This window comes from Belonocnema kinseyi, chromosome 6, assembly GCF_010883055.1.
Source record: "Belonocnema kinseyi isolate 2016_QV_RU_SX_M_011 chromosome 6, B_treatae_v1, whole genome shotgun sequence".
NCBI lineage: Eukaryota > Metazoa > Arthropoda > Insecta > Hymenoptera > Cynipidae > Belonocnema > Belonocnema kinseyi.
This window is the reverse complement of record NC_046662.1, coordinates 59,830,492-59,849,649: the sequence shown is the minus strand read 5'-3', so window position 1 is coordinate 59,849,649 and position 19,158 is coordinate 59,830,492. Positions and strand designations below refer to the sequence as shown.

The following is a 19,158-nucleotide window of genomic DNA, read 5'->3' as shown; positions in this document are numbered from 1 at the left end:
GTTCAGAGGAATACATTTGAGACTTGAAAACTCTCTCAAATGATCATTGGGAGCCGAATGAAATTTGAGCTGCAACAAATTTAACACCAGCGTTTTTCTGTGTATTTGACAAAAACTTGGGGGGTCATATTTTACAAAAATCTAATACATTCTCTGATGAGAAAGTAAAAAATTACTCGAAACATGATGAATTCACGAATTTCACGGGATAGTATCTTTTAAAACACGTTTTGATTTTCTTCATTATCTGTGTCACTTTAATATTAACAAACTCGAATTTTATTAGACAGAACAGACATAGCGGTTAGCACAACATTAATATTACGAGATTAACAAGATAACTAACGTTTTGAGTCTTTCTAGAATATCGATCAAATTACAGACCCGTTATCAATCGTTGCTACCAATTCCACAATATTTTTCTCTCATCATACGTTTATAAAAACGTATAACACAAGAAGTTCAACGAAATACCTCATCTATTAGAATCTAATTAGGTAAGCCACCCTTACTGGGACAGTTACGAAAAGGTAACCCACATAAAGACGATTTAAAAATGGCGAATTGGAATTTTTTGTACAAAAACCGTTGCAATAAGTGCAATAATATGGTACAATTTACTTAAAATTATAGAATACATTAAAAAGCAAGAATGAATTGTTATAAATCATTAAAAATTTATTTTTCATCATTTTTTAAATAAAATGGTACAATTTACTTAAAATTATAGAATACATTAAAAAGCAAGAATGAATTGTTATAAATCATTAAAAATTTATTTTTCATCATTTTTTAAATAAAATAATTATCAACATGTTAACGTTTTACTTAAAAAACAACAACAAATTATCAAATTGAAAATGTTGTTTTTAAGCTCCATGCTTGCCGTTCAATTGATTATTTATTGTAAAGAAATTGTTCAATGCAAAGTACTTAATAACAAACTTCCAATTCGCACTAGTGTACGGTTTACGGGTGCTGGAATAAAGTGTACGGTCAGGGGATTATTATTCTCCCTCTATTAGACAAACCTTTTTTTATGATTCCAGTAAGGGCCGATTTACATTACTGTCATGCTTCCAGTAGAATTGAAACCTGGATTCAGTGTTCGTTTTGGGACTGACGGTCACAATAAATCTAGGTTCTCCGAAAGTTGTCTTTATAATATGAAGACAAAGATAAGCTGAAAATTTCTGAGAAATGAACAAGAAATTTGCTATTAAAGTCAAAATGAATGTGCCTGTTGCTTACATACTTCAAACTTCAAGCGTTGCGGGCCGTTGTGCATCCTGTTTAAAGTGCGAGCATTCTCTTAAATAATCTGTGCAGATACTCAGTCGCTCACTTGATTGAACCATTCGAAGACAGCATTAAAAAGAAAATCACTTCACCTCACTATAACAACTCGCAAAACGTCTAAATTCGGAAGCACACACTTTTGCGTATTTGATAATACATTGCGCATTATGCTGTTTCATAACCACACATACGAAGAAGACATTTAACAAAATAGCTCTTACTTTTTTCAATATTAGATTAACTGTCCACGAGAAACACAGTTATAACAATTATCACGTCAACACTTGACAGTTGGAGGTTATAAAACACTACAATGGTACTTTAATGCTTAAAGTCGATCGGACCTCTCTTTCTATCATGAGAGATAGACAGAGATGCTCCGCTCGTGTTCACATGAGAGGTCATATTTTTCTATTCAAAACGATGATACTCTCTCTTTTTATACAATAATTCTTCTTTGTTTCCTTTGGCGAAACGTAGTGCCTATTGGCTAGCTACGACAGTACCACCGATTTAGAAAAAAATGTGAATTTCAATTAAATAATAAAAAATCTTTTTGTAAATAATTAATTTCGAACCGAAGTATAAAGTTTCTCATTAAAATTGATTGATGTGCACTTCTTTTTTTCATGAATGTTGCGTCAATGTCAAAGTCAGGCTCATTCGTTCGCTTGAAATAATTCGGTCATTGAATCAGTCCCATCGGCTTCATACAGAATGATCTTAAATTTTCGTGCGCAGGTGTGCAGTTGTCCTCCTGTACATGGAAAAGTGTGCGAGTGAGAAAGTTTGTCAAATTGACGTAGGGTAGAGGTTGTGTTCTTTTGTTGATCAGCATATTCTTAAGACTCTGAGAAGCTCTGAGAAATTCTCATAAATAACAAGCAGAGACTATATCAATAGATTCATAGTTAACAGTGAAGGCTTTAAAAAAGCGAAGTGTATTCGCCTTCTTCGGCGTATAGCTTGCAGCACATCCCCGCACTTGACACCTCATGGCTTAGAACAAAAAATTTCTTGCCACCTGCATCAAAACAAACGAACAAAACCTCTCTAACTTACGTCAATTTGACAGACTTTCTCGCTCGCACACTTTTCCATGTATAGGAAGAGGACAACTGCGCACCCGCACGAAAAATAAGATCATTCTGTAATATGCATACCACTTATGGTAATGTTTCTATTGCCAAGTGGGGAAACGGAGTTAGGTCTCCTTGTTATTCCTTCGTGTTTATTATATTATTTAATTATATATGCAGTAAAACATGTGAAGTTGGCTACTCTTGTAAACTGGAAACCTCTATAAGTTGCACTGGTTTTACGGAACCGGAACACGGGTTCTGCATTATATATAATTTCATAAACTTGTCAGACATTCGAAATATTAAAAAAATATTACTTTCTAAAATAGCTTTCAATACCGGCTTCTTCCACAATGACAAACACTACACTCTCTTCGTAAACACCAATATTCGCAACGTGTCAAACTTCTGCTTCTCGAGTGGCTGTCCGCTATGTGAACGGTACGTAGCCAGCTCGCAATGCAGCAGCGCGACAGATCGCACGCGATTGGTTGGCGCTTTGTGTGTGTTCACGGACAGCTCGTACGCGAGCCGTTTCGAGCATACTGCACACGTTTTTTCTGATGCGAACAAAACGCACAGCGGCTTACCACAACTCTCCCGTTTTGTCACGCTTGAGTGAGCACCTCACATCCCTCCGCAGTTCCTCTTTACCCATCACCGCGGCGCTGCGTCAATTCTCGGAAACACTAAATTGAGCATCAATAAATCCAGGATTCACTGTATTTCCAAATATGATGTAAGTGCTTAATTTCTCCCAAAGATTTTTTCCATATGTTTCCGGTTATTACATTCTCATCCTGATGAGAAGGTATTGTTTTCATGTAAAATTTCACTTTGTCGCTTTTCATCAAATCTCCAAGTTTTGAGACCCACTGACTCAGAAAAAACAATTTTTACGAAGGTGTTTATCTATCTGTTTGTATGTCTGTCTGTCTGTAGTCTGTATTCTGTAGGCACGATAACTTTCGAAAAATTGATCAGATTGGATTCTGCTTTGGAACACTTTTTTAAAGCCTAAAAAGAAAGAACAGGTTCGTGAATGAGCTATTTTGGATCAAAATTCAAAAAGTGAGGGCATTTTCAAAATTTTTAGAACCACATTTTTTCAAGATTTCAAAATTCTATGTACGGCTATTCATAGTGCTTAGAAACTTAAACAATTTGTCTTCATCACTTTTTTCTATAAAAAGAAACTTATCAGAGTTAGAGCACTTTAAAAATCCAAAAAAACAAACTTAAATTAACAAATTAAGCCAAATAAGGCATGATATGAAAAAAGTCATGAGAAGAAAAACGTTGATTTTTGTCAGCCCTACAAGATTATTATAACAAAATGAGAAGTTGGAAAGGAGTAGGGATTTGACCAACATTTTTTTTTACTGATTATAGGGGTGCCTTCCGCCCTCCTACCTACCAGGAAACATTGGAAAAGGGTAGGGTTTTGACAAAATTATTTTTGTGATCTTTCAATGGGGTGCTTCTGGCCGTTTGAATGTTTAAAAGCACCTAAACGGTGATAAAAATAGGATCATTCTGATATAGTGACATACCCATATTTAATATATCGTAGTAACAAAAGTAACAATAATTTTAAACTTTTGTCTGGTCAAATCGTTTTATTTATCGTTCAGTTAAACTATGCCCCACACCGGCATCATACCCCACTTTTGCCTACGAAAAATAAAATATTAGACTCTTCAACCAATAAAAAAGTAGAACTAATAGACCCCCAAAAATTCTTTAAAAAACTGGAAAAAATGGGAATATGAAAAAGAATGTAGAGTCTGATATAATAAACATTAAATACAGTATATTGACGAAATACTTATTTCGCTAAAATATTTTTCTAATTGATACACACACGAAGATAGAGAATTTAAAAAGTGGACCTTATCGAAAGTGACTCAAGTAAAAATGAATTGATAGAAAGTTGTATAAAGAGGAATTGTTGAGATGTTTAAAAATTCAAAGGCCGTCGTCGGAATCGCAGAAACGCTCATACTTTGAAACTGTCATCTGAATAGAATTATAATCCTTTTTCTCTTCTTGAGATAGTGGCTTTTTTTGTTCAACAGCAACATATATTAGAAGTGTACAATAAGCTAAATTTGTGAGTCCTACAATTCGCATCACCCAATTAAATCCAATTGATCGAACCAATTCTCCTCCTATTATAGGACCTGAAATAAAAAGAAAAAGTGATTAAGTGGAACAAGATTCACTCATAAAAATGCAAAGCTTGCTTTATTCAAGCCTCTCCAACCCTTCTTCTATTAGGATTCATGTTCCTGAAGATGAATTCTCGTTTATCGTGCATATTCTCAAGTGAAAAATCGTCATTCAGAACCACCCTTCTTGTTTTAAATCTGCAAATATCATTTTAATTTTTTCTTGCATACTTCTACTGATATTCTATATTTTTACATGTTTTTTATGAAAATGATATAGAGTATACCTCTTTCTTCAGACGGAATCATAAAGACCTATTTTCGGTTCAACAGTTTAATTTTCAAACAAAAAAAAATTTAGCGAAATGGTTCATTAATCAACCAAATAATTGAATTTACAACAAAATAGTTGAATGTTTGAAACAATTATAGGTTGAAAATTCTAGTATTTAGTTGAAAATGCAACCATTTTGTTCAAATCCTTTTGAATTGAATATTTTATCTTTCTATTTTAAAAATTCAACTGTCTCCTAAAAAATTAAATTATTTAATTGAAAATTTCACTTTTTTGGTTGAAGTTTAATCATTTTTGTTTCAAAATTCGACCATTTATTTAATTAAGTTAATTGAGAAAATTCATCCTTTGGATTGAAAATTCATATTTTTTAAAAGAACAGTGGCATTTTCAACCAAATAATTCAAATTTTTTTAAAGAAAGTTGAATCTTTGACAAAAGAAGATGAATTTTTAATTTAAAAAATGAATTTTCAATCGAAGTAGACGAATCTTGAATAAAACAGATTAATTTTCGTCTAAAAGGATGACTTTTCAACAAAATACTTGAATTGTAAAATTGTAAACAATGTAGTTAACTTCTTAACTAAAAGCTTGAATTTTCAACCTGAAAAATTAATTTTTAACTAAATCGTTAAATTTAAAATGAACAAATAAATCATTTTTGACTATACAGTTGCATTTACAACATACAAAGATGAATTCGCAACCCAGTAGTCGAATTTTTTATAAAATAATATCAAACTTGAACTAAAAACAATTACGCTTTAACCCAAATAGTTAAGTTTTCAAACTCAACAGATTTTTGACCAAATAGTTAAATTTGCAACTAAGAAAGATCATTTTTTAATTGAAAATGGAATAATTAAGCTTTCAATTTAAAAAAATTAATTTTCGACGAAAAGTGTCATAGATGATATTTTAACAACAACAAAAAAACACGAATTTTCAATAAAACTATTAAGTTTTGAACCAAAAATGTTTAATTTAGAACCAAATAATTGGATTTTCAACCTACAAAGATGAACTCCCAACAAAACATGTGATAGTTGATATTTCAGCTAAACAATAAAAAATTGTTTCCAAAAGAGATGAATTTTGAGCAAAAAAAAAAACAATTTTGAATCAAAAATATATTAATTTTGTACCAAATAAAACGAGTTTAAAATCAAAAATGTGTTTTTTCATTCCAATACATGAATGTTTGAATGAAAAGCAGAATCTTCAGCAAGAAAAATGAAATTTTAGGTTACAAAAATACAAATTTTCAACAAAATATTCAAATTTGCAAACCAAAGAGGTTAATTCTCAACAAAAATAATCTATTTTACATTCAAAAAAGGGAATTTTAAACGAATAAAAGTATTCAGTCAACACAATGAAATTCATTTTCAACCAAAAAGTTTCACTTTTATCAAAAAAGAGGAGATATCAAACCAAGAAAATCAGATTTCCACAAAAAAATGCAAGTTTTCAACTGAAAAAGGTAAATATTGAACCAAAAGAGTAAAATTTACATTTTCAGTTAAAAAACTTTATTTTAAATTCGAATAAAAATTATTTTAACCTAACTAAATATATTTTTAACTATAGAGGTAGACTTTTAACCAAAGAAAAAGATGTAAGGCAGTAGTTGAATTTCTTCCCAATGAGTTAAATTTTCAATTAAAGAAGATCAATTTTCAACCAAATGAATTAACTTTAAGCCAAAGAGATCAATTTTCCAAAAGTAATTCAACTTTAAGCCAAAGAGGTAAGTTTTCAACTGAAATGCTAAACGTTTGCTTGGAATATGGGAACTTTCAGTTTAATTTTGTTTTCAATAAAAAAAACGAATTTTCAACCAATAAGATAAGCTTTCAGCAAAAAAGACAATTTTTCAACAAAACAGTTGAATTTTCAATGAAAATGGTTGACTTCTCAACAAAATCGACACATTTTTTGCGCGATAGCGATAAGTTTAACTATAGACATTTATGTTTTTTAATGCAAGAACATTTTCCTTAATTTGTATACCTTATTCATTTTCTATTCAATTGAATTAAATAGTTTTAGAATTTTATACAAGGAAACGGAAAAATTTCTAGGAGTAGTAGAAAAAAAACTATTTATTTGATTTAAAAAGAAAAATCCAATGACGACAATCTTATTTAAAAGCGAAAAGCAACGAAAAAAGTTTTACCCTTCCAGTCTGAAACAGCACATTTTTACCCTCAATGTTTAATAACAAAGTCAAACATTTTTCGGTCAAATAAAGTTGCATTTTACAAGGAAAATAACATCAAAGAATCACAACCATGTAAACATTTCAGAATCGTTATTTCTACGCCTGCATTCCATACCGCTCCAGGCAAAATTTTATAAAGAGAAAAAGAAAACATATAACACTCTAAATGACTAATGTCAAATAAACAATTTTAACTTGAGATTTTTTAAATTTTTTCTTCAGCTCAATTCTAAAATTAGTTTCGATTAATGATAAAATTATTTTCCTCAATTTTATCAATAATTTTTAAGAATGCTCATTTTTTAGTTTGATATAACTATCAAATGTCCTTAAATTCCTTGCAATCTTTTTTAACATCCTAAAATCTTTAACATATTTTGAAATCCCTTCATCCGTGTGAATTCCAAAAAAAAAATATAAATTTTTACCAAAATAGTTTATTTTTCAAACTAAAAAGTGGAATGTTTTAAACAGCAGTTGACTTTTAACCTGGGAAAAAAGAATTCTAAAAAAAGTTACTTTTTAATCAGGAAAGGTTAATTTTCAAACAAAAATGAAATCGTTGAATTTTCATTTTAAAAAAATGTATTTTTCACACGAGAAAAAATAATTTTCAAACAGTTTTATTCAACTCCGACTAGTTAACATTTTCAAGTAAATAATTTAATTATAAACGAACTGTTTTAATTTTTTACCTAAACAGTTTAATTTTCAATAAATAATATAGATTTTGCTGTAAAAATTAATTTTTGTCTAAATTGTTTAATTGGCTACCAAACTGTTTAACACTAAAGCCAAAAACACGATTTTTTTCAAAATACCTGTAGCTGAATTTTCAACTCGAAAATATAAATTTTCAACAAAAAAGGTCATTTACGACCAAATAGTTGAAATTTTAACTGAAATTATGAATCCAAAAAAAAATATTTTTTTTACAAAGTAGGTTAATTTTAAACAAATTCGTTGATTTTTCAACAGCAAGAATTAATAAATTTCAACATATATTGGTTAATATTTCAACAACAAAATATTTTTATTTTAAACAAGAAAACAGTTGAATTTAACCTAAAAAGACCAATTGCCAACAAAATAGCTAAATCCTTAACCAAAGCAGAATGATTTTCAACCAAAAAGTTGCATGTTTAACCCAAATAGATTGTCAACCAAAGAGTACTTTTCTACCAAAAAAACATGAGTGTTCAACCTAATTATTCATTTTTTTTACCAGAAAAGATAAAATTTAGAACTAAAAGAGTATAGGTAAATTTTTAGTGAAGACAATTATTTTTCAACAAAAAAACCAAAGTAGTTAACTTCAAACAAAATAATTAAATTCCTAATAAAAAAAACGTATTTTCTATAACACCAAATAGTTAGAGCAAATATTTAAATTTTCAACCAAAGACTTGAATTTTCACCTAAAAAGCTTATTTTGTAAACAATGAAACTAATTTTATACAAAATAAGATAAATTAAGAACAAAGTACACTAATTTTTAACCAAGTACTTGAATTTTCAACTAGATATATTAATTTTCAATCAAAAATGGAAAGAATTTTCAACAAAAGTGTTAATTTTTCTACCAAAAAGATACATCTTCATTTTCACCGAAAAATATCTATTTTTGACAAAATGACTTCATTTTTAACAGAATAATTAAATTTTCAACCAAAACATTTAAATGTTAAGAAAAATAATTAAATTTTTAACCACAAAAACACGAATTTTCTATGACAATGTTAAATTTTCCATAAAAAGATAATGTGCAACCAAATAGTTGAATTTATAACTAAGGTTATAAATCTTAAATTAAAAAAATGGGAATTTTTCAAAAAGTGGTTCAATTTTAAACTAAGTAGTTAATTTTTCAACAACAACCAAATTAATTGTTAACGAAACATTTTATAGTTAACACACCAACAAATCAATGTTTAAATTTTAAATGAAAACGAGATGAATTATGGTGAAAAATACACATTTTTAACAGAATATTTGAATCCTTAACCAAAAAAGATTAATTTTTTAAGAAGCATTTAGATTTAATCAAGAAGTCAATAAAACAGTTTAGCTTTCAACTAATTAGATGAATTTTTGACCCCAAAATATGAGTTTATATTACAATAATTGCACTTTGAACAAAATAATTGAATTTTCAATCAAATATTATAATTCTCAATCAATAGAGATGAATTCCACACCAAAAATATATTGTTAGAATTTTCATCAACAAAAATTAACTTTTAACGAAGAATAAATGGATTTTCTAATTGGATTGTACTAATTCAGTTTAAATTTAAGAGAGAAAACGAGAAAAGGGGTAAGTTTTTTAAAAACACGTACAAAATAAGAATTCTTTAGAAAAAGGGAAAAAACGTTGATGGTTATATAACATTCCATTTATATTTCGTATTTAATCATATAAATGGTGTCAGATTCAGTATTCGATCACTTTTAGTAGGGGAGAGGGAAGGATAACCGAAATGTCAAAAATTGTCACAGAAGGGAGGAGTGAGTAAAAAGCACTGAAAATAGCTTCACGTGATATACGGACGATCCTATAGCATTAACTATTTGGTTGTATATTTGATAGCATAATTGGATCTAAACACATATTCCACATACCTACAGAGTAGGCTAAGCTCACTGCTGCTTGTTGGATGGAGTAAACTAGACCGTAATTGCCGCTTTGATCAACCAGGCTAGCCAATAATGGGACCAAAGCCGCGTCCGCAACCCCAATTCCCAACCCCATACCCAAATGAGGAATTATCAGCTGTGAAACTGTAGTAGCTGTTGGAACCAAGGTAGCACTCACACCAACAAGAACCATAGCCAGAACTGCTGTTTTGCATCTGCCGTAACGATACGCAATCAACCCGAAAAAATTTGTTCCAATCAGGTAGCCAACACTGTCTGGAATAAAAACTGTCCCCAGTTGCCATTTCTGTAAAAAGAAAAATTAGTCAAAGTGGGCGCCACGCAGTTAGAAAAAAGTTGTTTTTAGCCTGTTGTTACGTTAATTAAATCGTTCAGATCTCCTCCTCCTATAGGTTTGCTTCCCTACTGCCTTTCTTTCCTTTACTTGCCCCTCCCATAATTCTCCTCTTCATACTTCCCATCTCTTTTTCTAATTCTCCTTCCTATGCTTCTCCTCTTCTTAATACCCCTCACTTTCCATACTTCCCCTCCCACTTACAAAACATTCACTTCCCATCACTTTTACTCATTTTCCATAGTTTCCCTCTACTCATTTTTCTCATCTTTCTATACATTCCCCCCGCTGACTTTACCTCCTTTGCCTTACTTGCCAGATTTTCTTCCCCTACAGGAAAGAAACTGAGATGGACGGACCAACATCTGACCGAAATATAGTATTTAAAATGTTTAACTTTTATATTTTTATTTTACTCAAGAAACTTAGTGATTGGAGTACATTGAAGCCAATTCTCCCTCTACCCTGTCACTCATCATCCCCTCACAACCCTCCACTTCCCGTCGCTCCACTTCCCTATCCGTCCTATCCTACTCACCCTGCTAACACTCCTCCATCCGTCACGCCTCTGAATTCCCCACCTTACTTTCCTCTCCTTCTTTCCCTACTCCACTGATCATCCTTATTCCCCCTTCACAACTTTGTATCATCCCATCTCTTACACCTCTCGCATTATCTCCATACTTATACTACTTCCTCGCACAGTCCCTATCCCTACATTAAATCCCCAATTTCTAATTTCCCTCCCTCCTTCTACATTTCCTCATTTTTCTACTTTCCCTAAACTCCCATCACTTCACCATCCTGGGAAAAAACTACGACGCACGAAAACCCGACTGAAACCATAAGGGTTTCTGCCTGGGGCTATAAAACCCTAATATTCTAAATTGTATTCAAAATCTATACCGATTTCCCTTGAAAAACGTGAACATTAGAGTGGCTCAAAAACACTATTTTTTAGACCTCCATTTCATAAAAAATCCTAGAAAAACAATTCCGTAATTTGTTATTATTTTATTTTGATTTTGATGAGTGCCGTTTTTGACTTAAAAAGTATCCCATGCAAAATATATGGAGAAAAATAACTTTTTTGAGTTTTAGGGATAATTTTTTAGGGATTGGGAAAATTTAATGGAAAAGTATGAAGTCTTGTAGAGAATTATTCAACAAAGATTTTTTGGTATCAGACATACGGGTTTCACAGCCCGAACATATCCCGTGAGCCTCTGAAAACTACCCTTAAAACAAAAAATGTCAATTCTTCATGAAATCGACCTTTTGAGCACTGTATTTTCATTTTTTTACTTAAACTGGCCTAGTGGAATATTAATCAAAATTAAATAATTAATTTTCAATTATTTAAAAGAATTGAATTTACTTAAATAATTTTTTTCCAAAATTCGTCTTTTTCCCTCAAAATATTGATTTACATTTGCTAAATTGTATTCAATAATTTAAACAAATTTAATTTGTTTAAATAATTCTTTTGTAATTTTTTTTTTATTTTTACGATTTATTTAATGGAAAATTTTATCAACATTGGTTAATTAATTTGTAATCGTGCAAACAAATTCTATTTGTTCAAATAATTTGTTGGTCTAGTGGAATATTTATCAATAATGGTTGATTATTTCTTAAATATGTAAACAAATTACATTCGTTTAAAAAGATTTTTTTTCTAAAAATTTGTTTAACCTGCACTTTATTATCGATAATAACATAAATTTATTTTATAACATTTTGCAACTTCATAAACAATAAATTATTATTTATTTTCAACAACCTTTAATTTGTTTCAAAATTAATGTTTCCAAAAAATTAGTAAATTATTCTGGAAAATTTAAATAAATGTTTTGGATCAATTGAATTTATTTACAGCATTAAAAATTAATTAACCAATGTTATTACATATTCTACTAGACCAACAGTAAATATTAAAAATAATATAATTTTTAAATAATTAAACAAATGGAATTTGTTTATACAATTAAAAATTAATCAAACAATGCTAATAAAAACCCATTAAAGAAATATTAATAATTTTTCATAAAAAAAGAATTTGGATAAATTCCATTTGTTTCAATAGTTGAAAATTAATGAACCAATGTGAAAAAAATATTCCACTGGATCAATCATAATAAGTTTTAGAAAAAAAAAAACAAATTTTCGAAAACAATTATTTAAATAAATTCCATTTGTTTCAGCTTTGAAAATGAATTAACTAACGTTAATAAATATTCCATTAGACCAGTGTAAATAATTTAAGTAAAAAGAAAAATACAAATAAAAAAAAATGTGCCCGCTACGCGGTTACATTCTCATCGGGCACTCTGCGCGCGGCTCGCTTGTCTCGCGAGTTTGTGCACGCCTAGGGCGTGCGACTGTGGGTTCTCGCGCTTCGCGCTCGATTATGTATTTATCTCGCGTTCGATTGTACATTTATATCGCGCTTCAATATCGATTATGTATTTACCTCACGCTACTCGCTTGGTCTCTATCTTTTCCCACATTCTTGCGCAAACATTTTAAAATTAAGACTCAAAAATCGACCAGTGTAATTTGGTGATCATGAATTCTCTTTTGTTAAAAGAGCTTAGCTCGAGAGTTTGAGCGCACCTAAGGCACACGACTGATGGCAGTCGCACTCCGCGCCTTTGTGCACACACCTTTTAAAATCAAAGGTCAACGGATCGACAACTGTAATTTTGTGATTGTGAACTCTCTTTTGTTAAAGCTCTTCCGGCTTTAACGAACACATTCTCATGACGTATCTCGTGCCTGGCACTCGATTTTTTTCAAAATGTCAACTTTTCGACATTGTACACAACACTTTTATACCAAATATAATACATTTTTTATGTAACTCTGTCTGAGATTACTTATTCAGACATTGCAAAATGAAGCACAAAAAGTATTTGATGACATATATGATTATTTTAATATTTGTTTCGTATTTTGCTTTAAACGGTATTGTAAGCTGCGCTGAAACATGTATCATTTAAATCAACTTTTATCATTACAATTCATAATATGCCTAAAAATTGAATGAAACTAATTCTCATTTCTTTGTTTTTATAATTTTTTTATTTTTAATCTTGTTTTTTGGGAATAAAAAAAACTATTCTGCATCTGCATATGGTCTAATACAGAAACCTATATAGGGTCCTATATAGGATCCTTTGTCCTCTTTCGTCTTTTCGGTCCTTTTTCCAAAAATTTAATTTTTTTATTTTTAATCTTATTTTTTACGATTGAAAGAAAATCTACTCGTCCTATCAAAAAATGATTAATAATAAATTTACAGAAGTTTTTGGGCGAACAACTTTTTTCTGTTAATTTTAGTTCGTATGTATTTTGTTTTTTTTTCATAAAAATTTGATATTTTTATTTTAAATGATATTTTTTACAAATAAAGCAAAAACTACGTGCCCTATCAAAAATTATAGCTTTTTTAGATAAACAAGTTTGGTCTCATTTTTTTCGTAGCTTGTGTCGTTAGTCAAAAAATTTTATATTTTTTTATTTCAAATGTTGTTTCTTACGACTAAAAACAAAAACTACGCGTCCTATCGAAAAGTGATTCATTACAAATTTGTAGATTTTTCCAGAGCGCGCAATTTTAGCTTATTCATTTTTTTCGTATCTTGCATAGTTTGACCAAACAATAGAATTTTCTTTTCTTGACTTTTTTCATATCATGCGTTGTTTGGCTTAAAATTTTCATTTTAGTTTGTTTTTTTGGATTTCTAAATGCTCTAACTCTGATAATGTTCTTTTTACAGAAAAAAGTCATAAAAATAAATTATTTCAGTTTCTGAGTACTATGAATAACCGTACATAGAATTTTTAAATATTGAAAAAATGTGTTTTCAAACATTTTGAAAATTCGCTCAATTTTTGGATTTTGATCCAAAATAGCTGGTTTACGAACTTGGTCCTTTTTTGGCCTTAAAAATTATGTTAAAACAGAATACAATCTGATGAATTTTTCAAAATTTCTCGTGCCTACAGAATACAGACTACAGACAGGCAGACAAACCCCTTCGTAAAAATAGTTTTTTCTAACTCAGTGGCTCTCAAAACGTCGAGATTTGATAAGAACCAACAAAGCGAAATTTTACATGAAATCTTTACCTTCTCATTAGGATGCGAATGTAAAAATAAAGTGCTCAAAAGATCGATTTCATGAAGGATTTGCATTTTTAGTTTTATGGGTAATTTTCACGGACTTGTAGGGGTGTGTTCATGATGTCAGTCCCATATTTCTAATACATGGACCATACTAGGAAACATAACCTAAAATTGTTAAAAAATTTATCTTCTTTCAAATGCAGTGGTTTTGTATTAAAAGTGCCATTTTTCTATGAAAAAAATAATTACATAACATAATCAGTTTGTTTCGAAATTGTAAACGCTCTATGCAATTTAATGAGATTTTTGTTTAAAATAACCTATTTCTTATGAAGAACGTTAACATAACCTTCAATTGTTCTTAAATTGCAAAGCTTCTCTGAAATCTATACGAATATTTCCGATGAAACACGCTAGTCTAGCCTACAATTTTCCCAAAAAATTACTTCTTTTAAAATATAATTGTTTTTCACGAAAAATAATTATTTAAGGTGCTAAACGCCAACATAACCTAAAATTGTTTCAAAGTTTGAAATCTTCTCTGAAACGTCTGACATAATATTTTTGTATTTCAAATGCCAATTTCCAACGGAACGTACTAAAAAATCAAATATTGTTAAAATATTCTTTAAATTGTGATTAAATTTTAATGATTTTTCTTTGAAAATACCGATCTCTTGTAAAAGACACCGACATAACCTAAATTTGTCGCAAAACTTTTAATATTCTTTGAAATCTAGTTTTTTTTAAATAAAAAATAATTTTTAACGCAAATCATAACGGAAAATCGTTTTAGAAAGTTGCAAATCTTCTTCGAATTCTAATGATGTTTGATTTAAAATACAAATTTTTGGTGTCAAACGCGAACGTTATTTAAAATTATTAAAAATTTATGAACCGTTAAAACCTTTTTAAATGCTCTTTTTCTGAAAAAAGGAAACCCTAACAAACCTGAAGAACGTGAACTATTAATGAATGTTTAAAATTTTTAATTTAATTATGTTTTTATTAAATAAAACATTTACAGTGTAGAACGCTAACATTACCTAAAATTGTTAGAAATTGGAAATCTCAATTATCATTTTTGGTTAAAAATGTTTATTTCCGGTAAAAATATGAATACAGCCTAAAAGTTAGAAATTTGGAGTCTTTTTTGAAAATTTTTAATTTCATTTTGAAATTTCAAATTACGGATAAAAAAACATAAAGTAATGAAAAAAATGAAGTTTACAACAATGATTGCAACATTTTTTAGACATTTTGCGCCACTTTTTTTAGATAGACAAGTTATATCGAAATTCAAAAAAATTCAAAAGTAGGGTGGTTTCAATGAGAAAAAAACAGCGGAATACGAATTCAGTCCACGAATCCAGTTTCATGGATTTTTCCCAATTTTTCAACTAACCTCGGCTTTTATGTGACTCTTCAACCAAATTGGCAAGCAGGGTTCCAAAATAGCCATTGGTGACGTCGAGCACCAAATTGCCCCGGAAATTATGAGAATTCGATAATCTGACAATAGGGTCATCCAGCTTCCATTTTCTTCTGATTTCTGAAAATCGATGATGTTAATTGAAATTGCAATTATACACCCAGAGAAATTTCTTATTTAACCATAAAATAATTTTTATCAGTGATTGCCAGAAAGTTTACCAGTGTATGTCCAAGTCATGTTTCACTTTTCCTTTCAACAATACCTGTCCCATATTAGAACTTTAAAATAAAAAATTGGTCAACAATATAAACACTCTTTTTGAATATTTGAAATTTGCATATATCCCTTTAATTTTTGAAAATATAAAAATCAAGAGTGAAGTTTGATATTCGATAGTTCAGGATTTTAAAAATCTTTTCACTTTTAATTTTATACTTACGAATATTTTATTATAGTCAATCAATCAATAAAAAATTTTTGAATTCATAGTTTTTATTATTTAAAATAATAAAAAGCAATAATAACAATAAATCAAAATCAATCAAATCAAAAAATCAATCAATCAAAAATACAAAATTTGCCGCAAAAAAACATTAAAATAATCTTATATTGCTCAAGTATACTAAATCCTGGTTAAATTATACACATTTTTTTATTCAGTTTCACTGTAAAACGCTAACATAACCTAAATTTTTTAACATTTTGAATATTTTTTTAAAATTTGTCTTTGTTTTAAATGACACTTTTCAATAATTTTCTATAAGAAACGTCAATTTATTTTGTAACTGTTCAAAAATTGCAAATCTTGTTCAATCTATAATATATGTTGTTTTAAAATTTTTAAAGTTGGTCTAAGTACTAACATAACCTAAAATAGTTGAAAGTCGTTATTCTGCTTTGTAATTAGACGTTTTTATTAAAGATATAAATTTTCAACAAAGACCAGTAACACAATTGAAAATTGTAAAAGCATTCTAAATATTGTTTAAGTAATAATGATTATTGTTTCCCTGGCGGAATTATATAATTATAATAAAAGAAACAATATAAATAAGTTGTTTCAGTTATGATTTTATTTTACGTTAGAATATGATGCCTTAATTGCAAGAGGTTTATTTTTTAGCGTTAGAAATTCAAAAACGATTTTTGTTTTTTCTTTTAAACTCACTTTTTGCGAAAAACATCGATTCAACCTAATACTGTTCAAAAATGTCAAATCTTGTTTATACTATGATGGTTTTTATTTTTAAATACTAATTTTTTGTGTAAAAAGCTAACATAACGTAAAATCGTTAAAAGTTGTAAACCTTTTTTGTGATCTGACTTCTTTATTTAAAATACAAATTTACGAAAAAGCACTAACATATTGAAAAAATTGTCAAAATATTCTACATCTTATGTAAATACAAATGATTTTTGTGTTAAATTATCAAATTTTCTGTAGAGCGCAAGTAAGTAACCTAAACTTCTTAATCATTACGAATATATGAAATGTAATTATTTTTGTTAAAAAAAATGTATTGACTTTAAAAAACGTTAATATAATTTGAAACAGTTGAAAAATAACAAATCCTAGTCAAGCTATAAGGATTTTTGCTTCAAATTACCAATTTTTTCTGTAAAGTGATATCAAACCTAAAATATAGTTGAAAGTTGTAAATCTTCTTTGTAATCTGATTTTTTTAATTAAAGATACAAGCCGACAAAAACACTAAAATAAATAGAAGTTGGTAAAATATTTAAAATCTTATCAAAATGATAACGATATTTGTTTTAATACCCATTTTTTGTTAAAACTGTAACGAAACCTAAACTAGTTAAACTTTATGAACCTTTAAATTCTATTGATTATTGTTTAAAAACGCTAAAAAGTAAAAAAAACATCAACAAAAAATCGTTATTTTTTAACATTTTGAACCTTTGATCTGTGATTGAAAATACGCAATTCCGGTTTAAGCCGCTAATGAAACATAGCTTTTATTTAATTTTGAATATATACCAAGGTAATGATGGCTTTTGTTTATTTAAAATTTTATGATTTTATATTGAAATTCTTTTGTAAAAATACTAATTATTAGCGAAACTTACTATCGTAAAACACGCATAATATTTAAAATAATTTGTTAGATCATTTTTAAGTTTTAATTTGACAGTGCCAGGGGATTAAAAAGCACGAATCTTTCTCAATGTTCATAAGGTTTTCTATTATTTCTCTCAATAAAAAGGATTACCTGTAGATTTAATTTTAAAAAATTTTAATTTACGACGCGAAACAACTTTAAGTAATAAAAAGTTAATTAGGTATTCAACAACAATGATTGCGAGATTTTCGACACGTATATAAAATGAGGGGCTGCTTTAACAAACTGAAGTCAGATTTTATTCAATCATGAGAACAGTTATTTTTCACATATTTCAAAATGTTTTTGTCTGTTTGCATATATTTTTGAATGATTTTTAAAATTTGTGTTTTATTATTGTCGCATTTTCTCTTACAGGACCTTTAGCAGCATGTAAAATTCATATCCATCACAAATTTCAATTTCTTGATCTCTCAGTTTTATATTTTCATACTATTTTGGGTAACCCTTAAGGCTCTTAAAAAACTCGGGTTTTCGCCAGATCCATAATACTTCTATTAGAATGAAGTTACCTTTTTCGTAACTGCTCATCAAGATTTAGTGCAGTGCCAAAAATAATAAAGTAATAAATAATTATAAATTTACTAAGTATATATATATATATAGGTGTGAAAACCGTGCCGAAAGCTGAATGGCACCTGGGTGAGGTGTCTAGAACGGTGACTCTGGGATACCGGGCGACCTCTCAGAGTACGCAGCCTTATCCTTGCATGCGGTGCTCTACAAGGATGGACGAACCCCTTTCCCTAGCTTCTCGTGGGAACAACAATGACAACAGCAAACCTAGTCGTAGTAAGTGCGGTTAAAAACAACAGAACGCGCAGGGCTCCCGACAATGGGTCGGCCAACAATGCCGACCAATCTAGAGCTGGGGGAGCCAATGAAAATAGATTCAATGCGATGGATCGGCGGGATCTCGTGACCTTTGGGTGGACGGAGCAACTGAATCACGACTTGCTAGACTGCTACGATGCGAGTGTGGCGCGTGAACGGGGTTACATAGCACGGCTGCATGCTCTGTGGTGCGAGAAACACCCTGAGCTATCGCACTTTTCGCAGCAACGTCTGCGAAACCATGCTGAACTACTCCGTAAAAGGGGCTATGTAAGCGGAACGCCTACTCTACCACAGCTAAAACAAGCCGGCAACAAAGAAAGAGAGGCGACACTAAGACCAACCGCGGGCAGGCATCCAATAGATGAAGTACAATGCTTTACGACCCGGAGAAACATCAACACCAAAGTTTCTCTCAAGCCTAAAGATCTGGCTGAAATGGATGACAAACTTCGTGGAATTTTTCCGGTGAATCCGACCTCTGGGCTATCAATTATTGTGTGTATAATGCAGCGAGAGCTTTGGCCGATGCGAACCGTAAAACAAAACCAA

At 29.8% G+C, this 19,158-nt stretch overlaps 1 protein-coding gene across 1 annotated transcript in view; it reads right to left on the bottom strand.

Moving 5' to 3' along the window:
* Positions 1–4,349: 4,349 nt before the first annotated feature.
* Positions 4,350–19,158, bottom strand: part of LOC117174948 (synaptic vesicular amine transporter) — a 42,446-nt gene continuing 27,637 nt past the window's right edge. Inside the window, exons 5-7 of the mRNA XM_033364410.1 lie at positions 15,602–15,748; positions 9,696–10,017; positions 4,350–4,564 (exon numbers count right to left, since the gene is read on the bottom strand). Coding sequence (XP_033220301.1) covers positions 4,350–4,564; positions 9,696–10,017; positions 15,602–15,748 — 684 coding nt within the window. The remainder of the gene's footprint in view (positions 4,565–9,695; positions 10,018–15,601; positions 15,749–19,158) is intronic.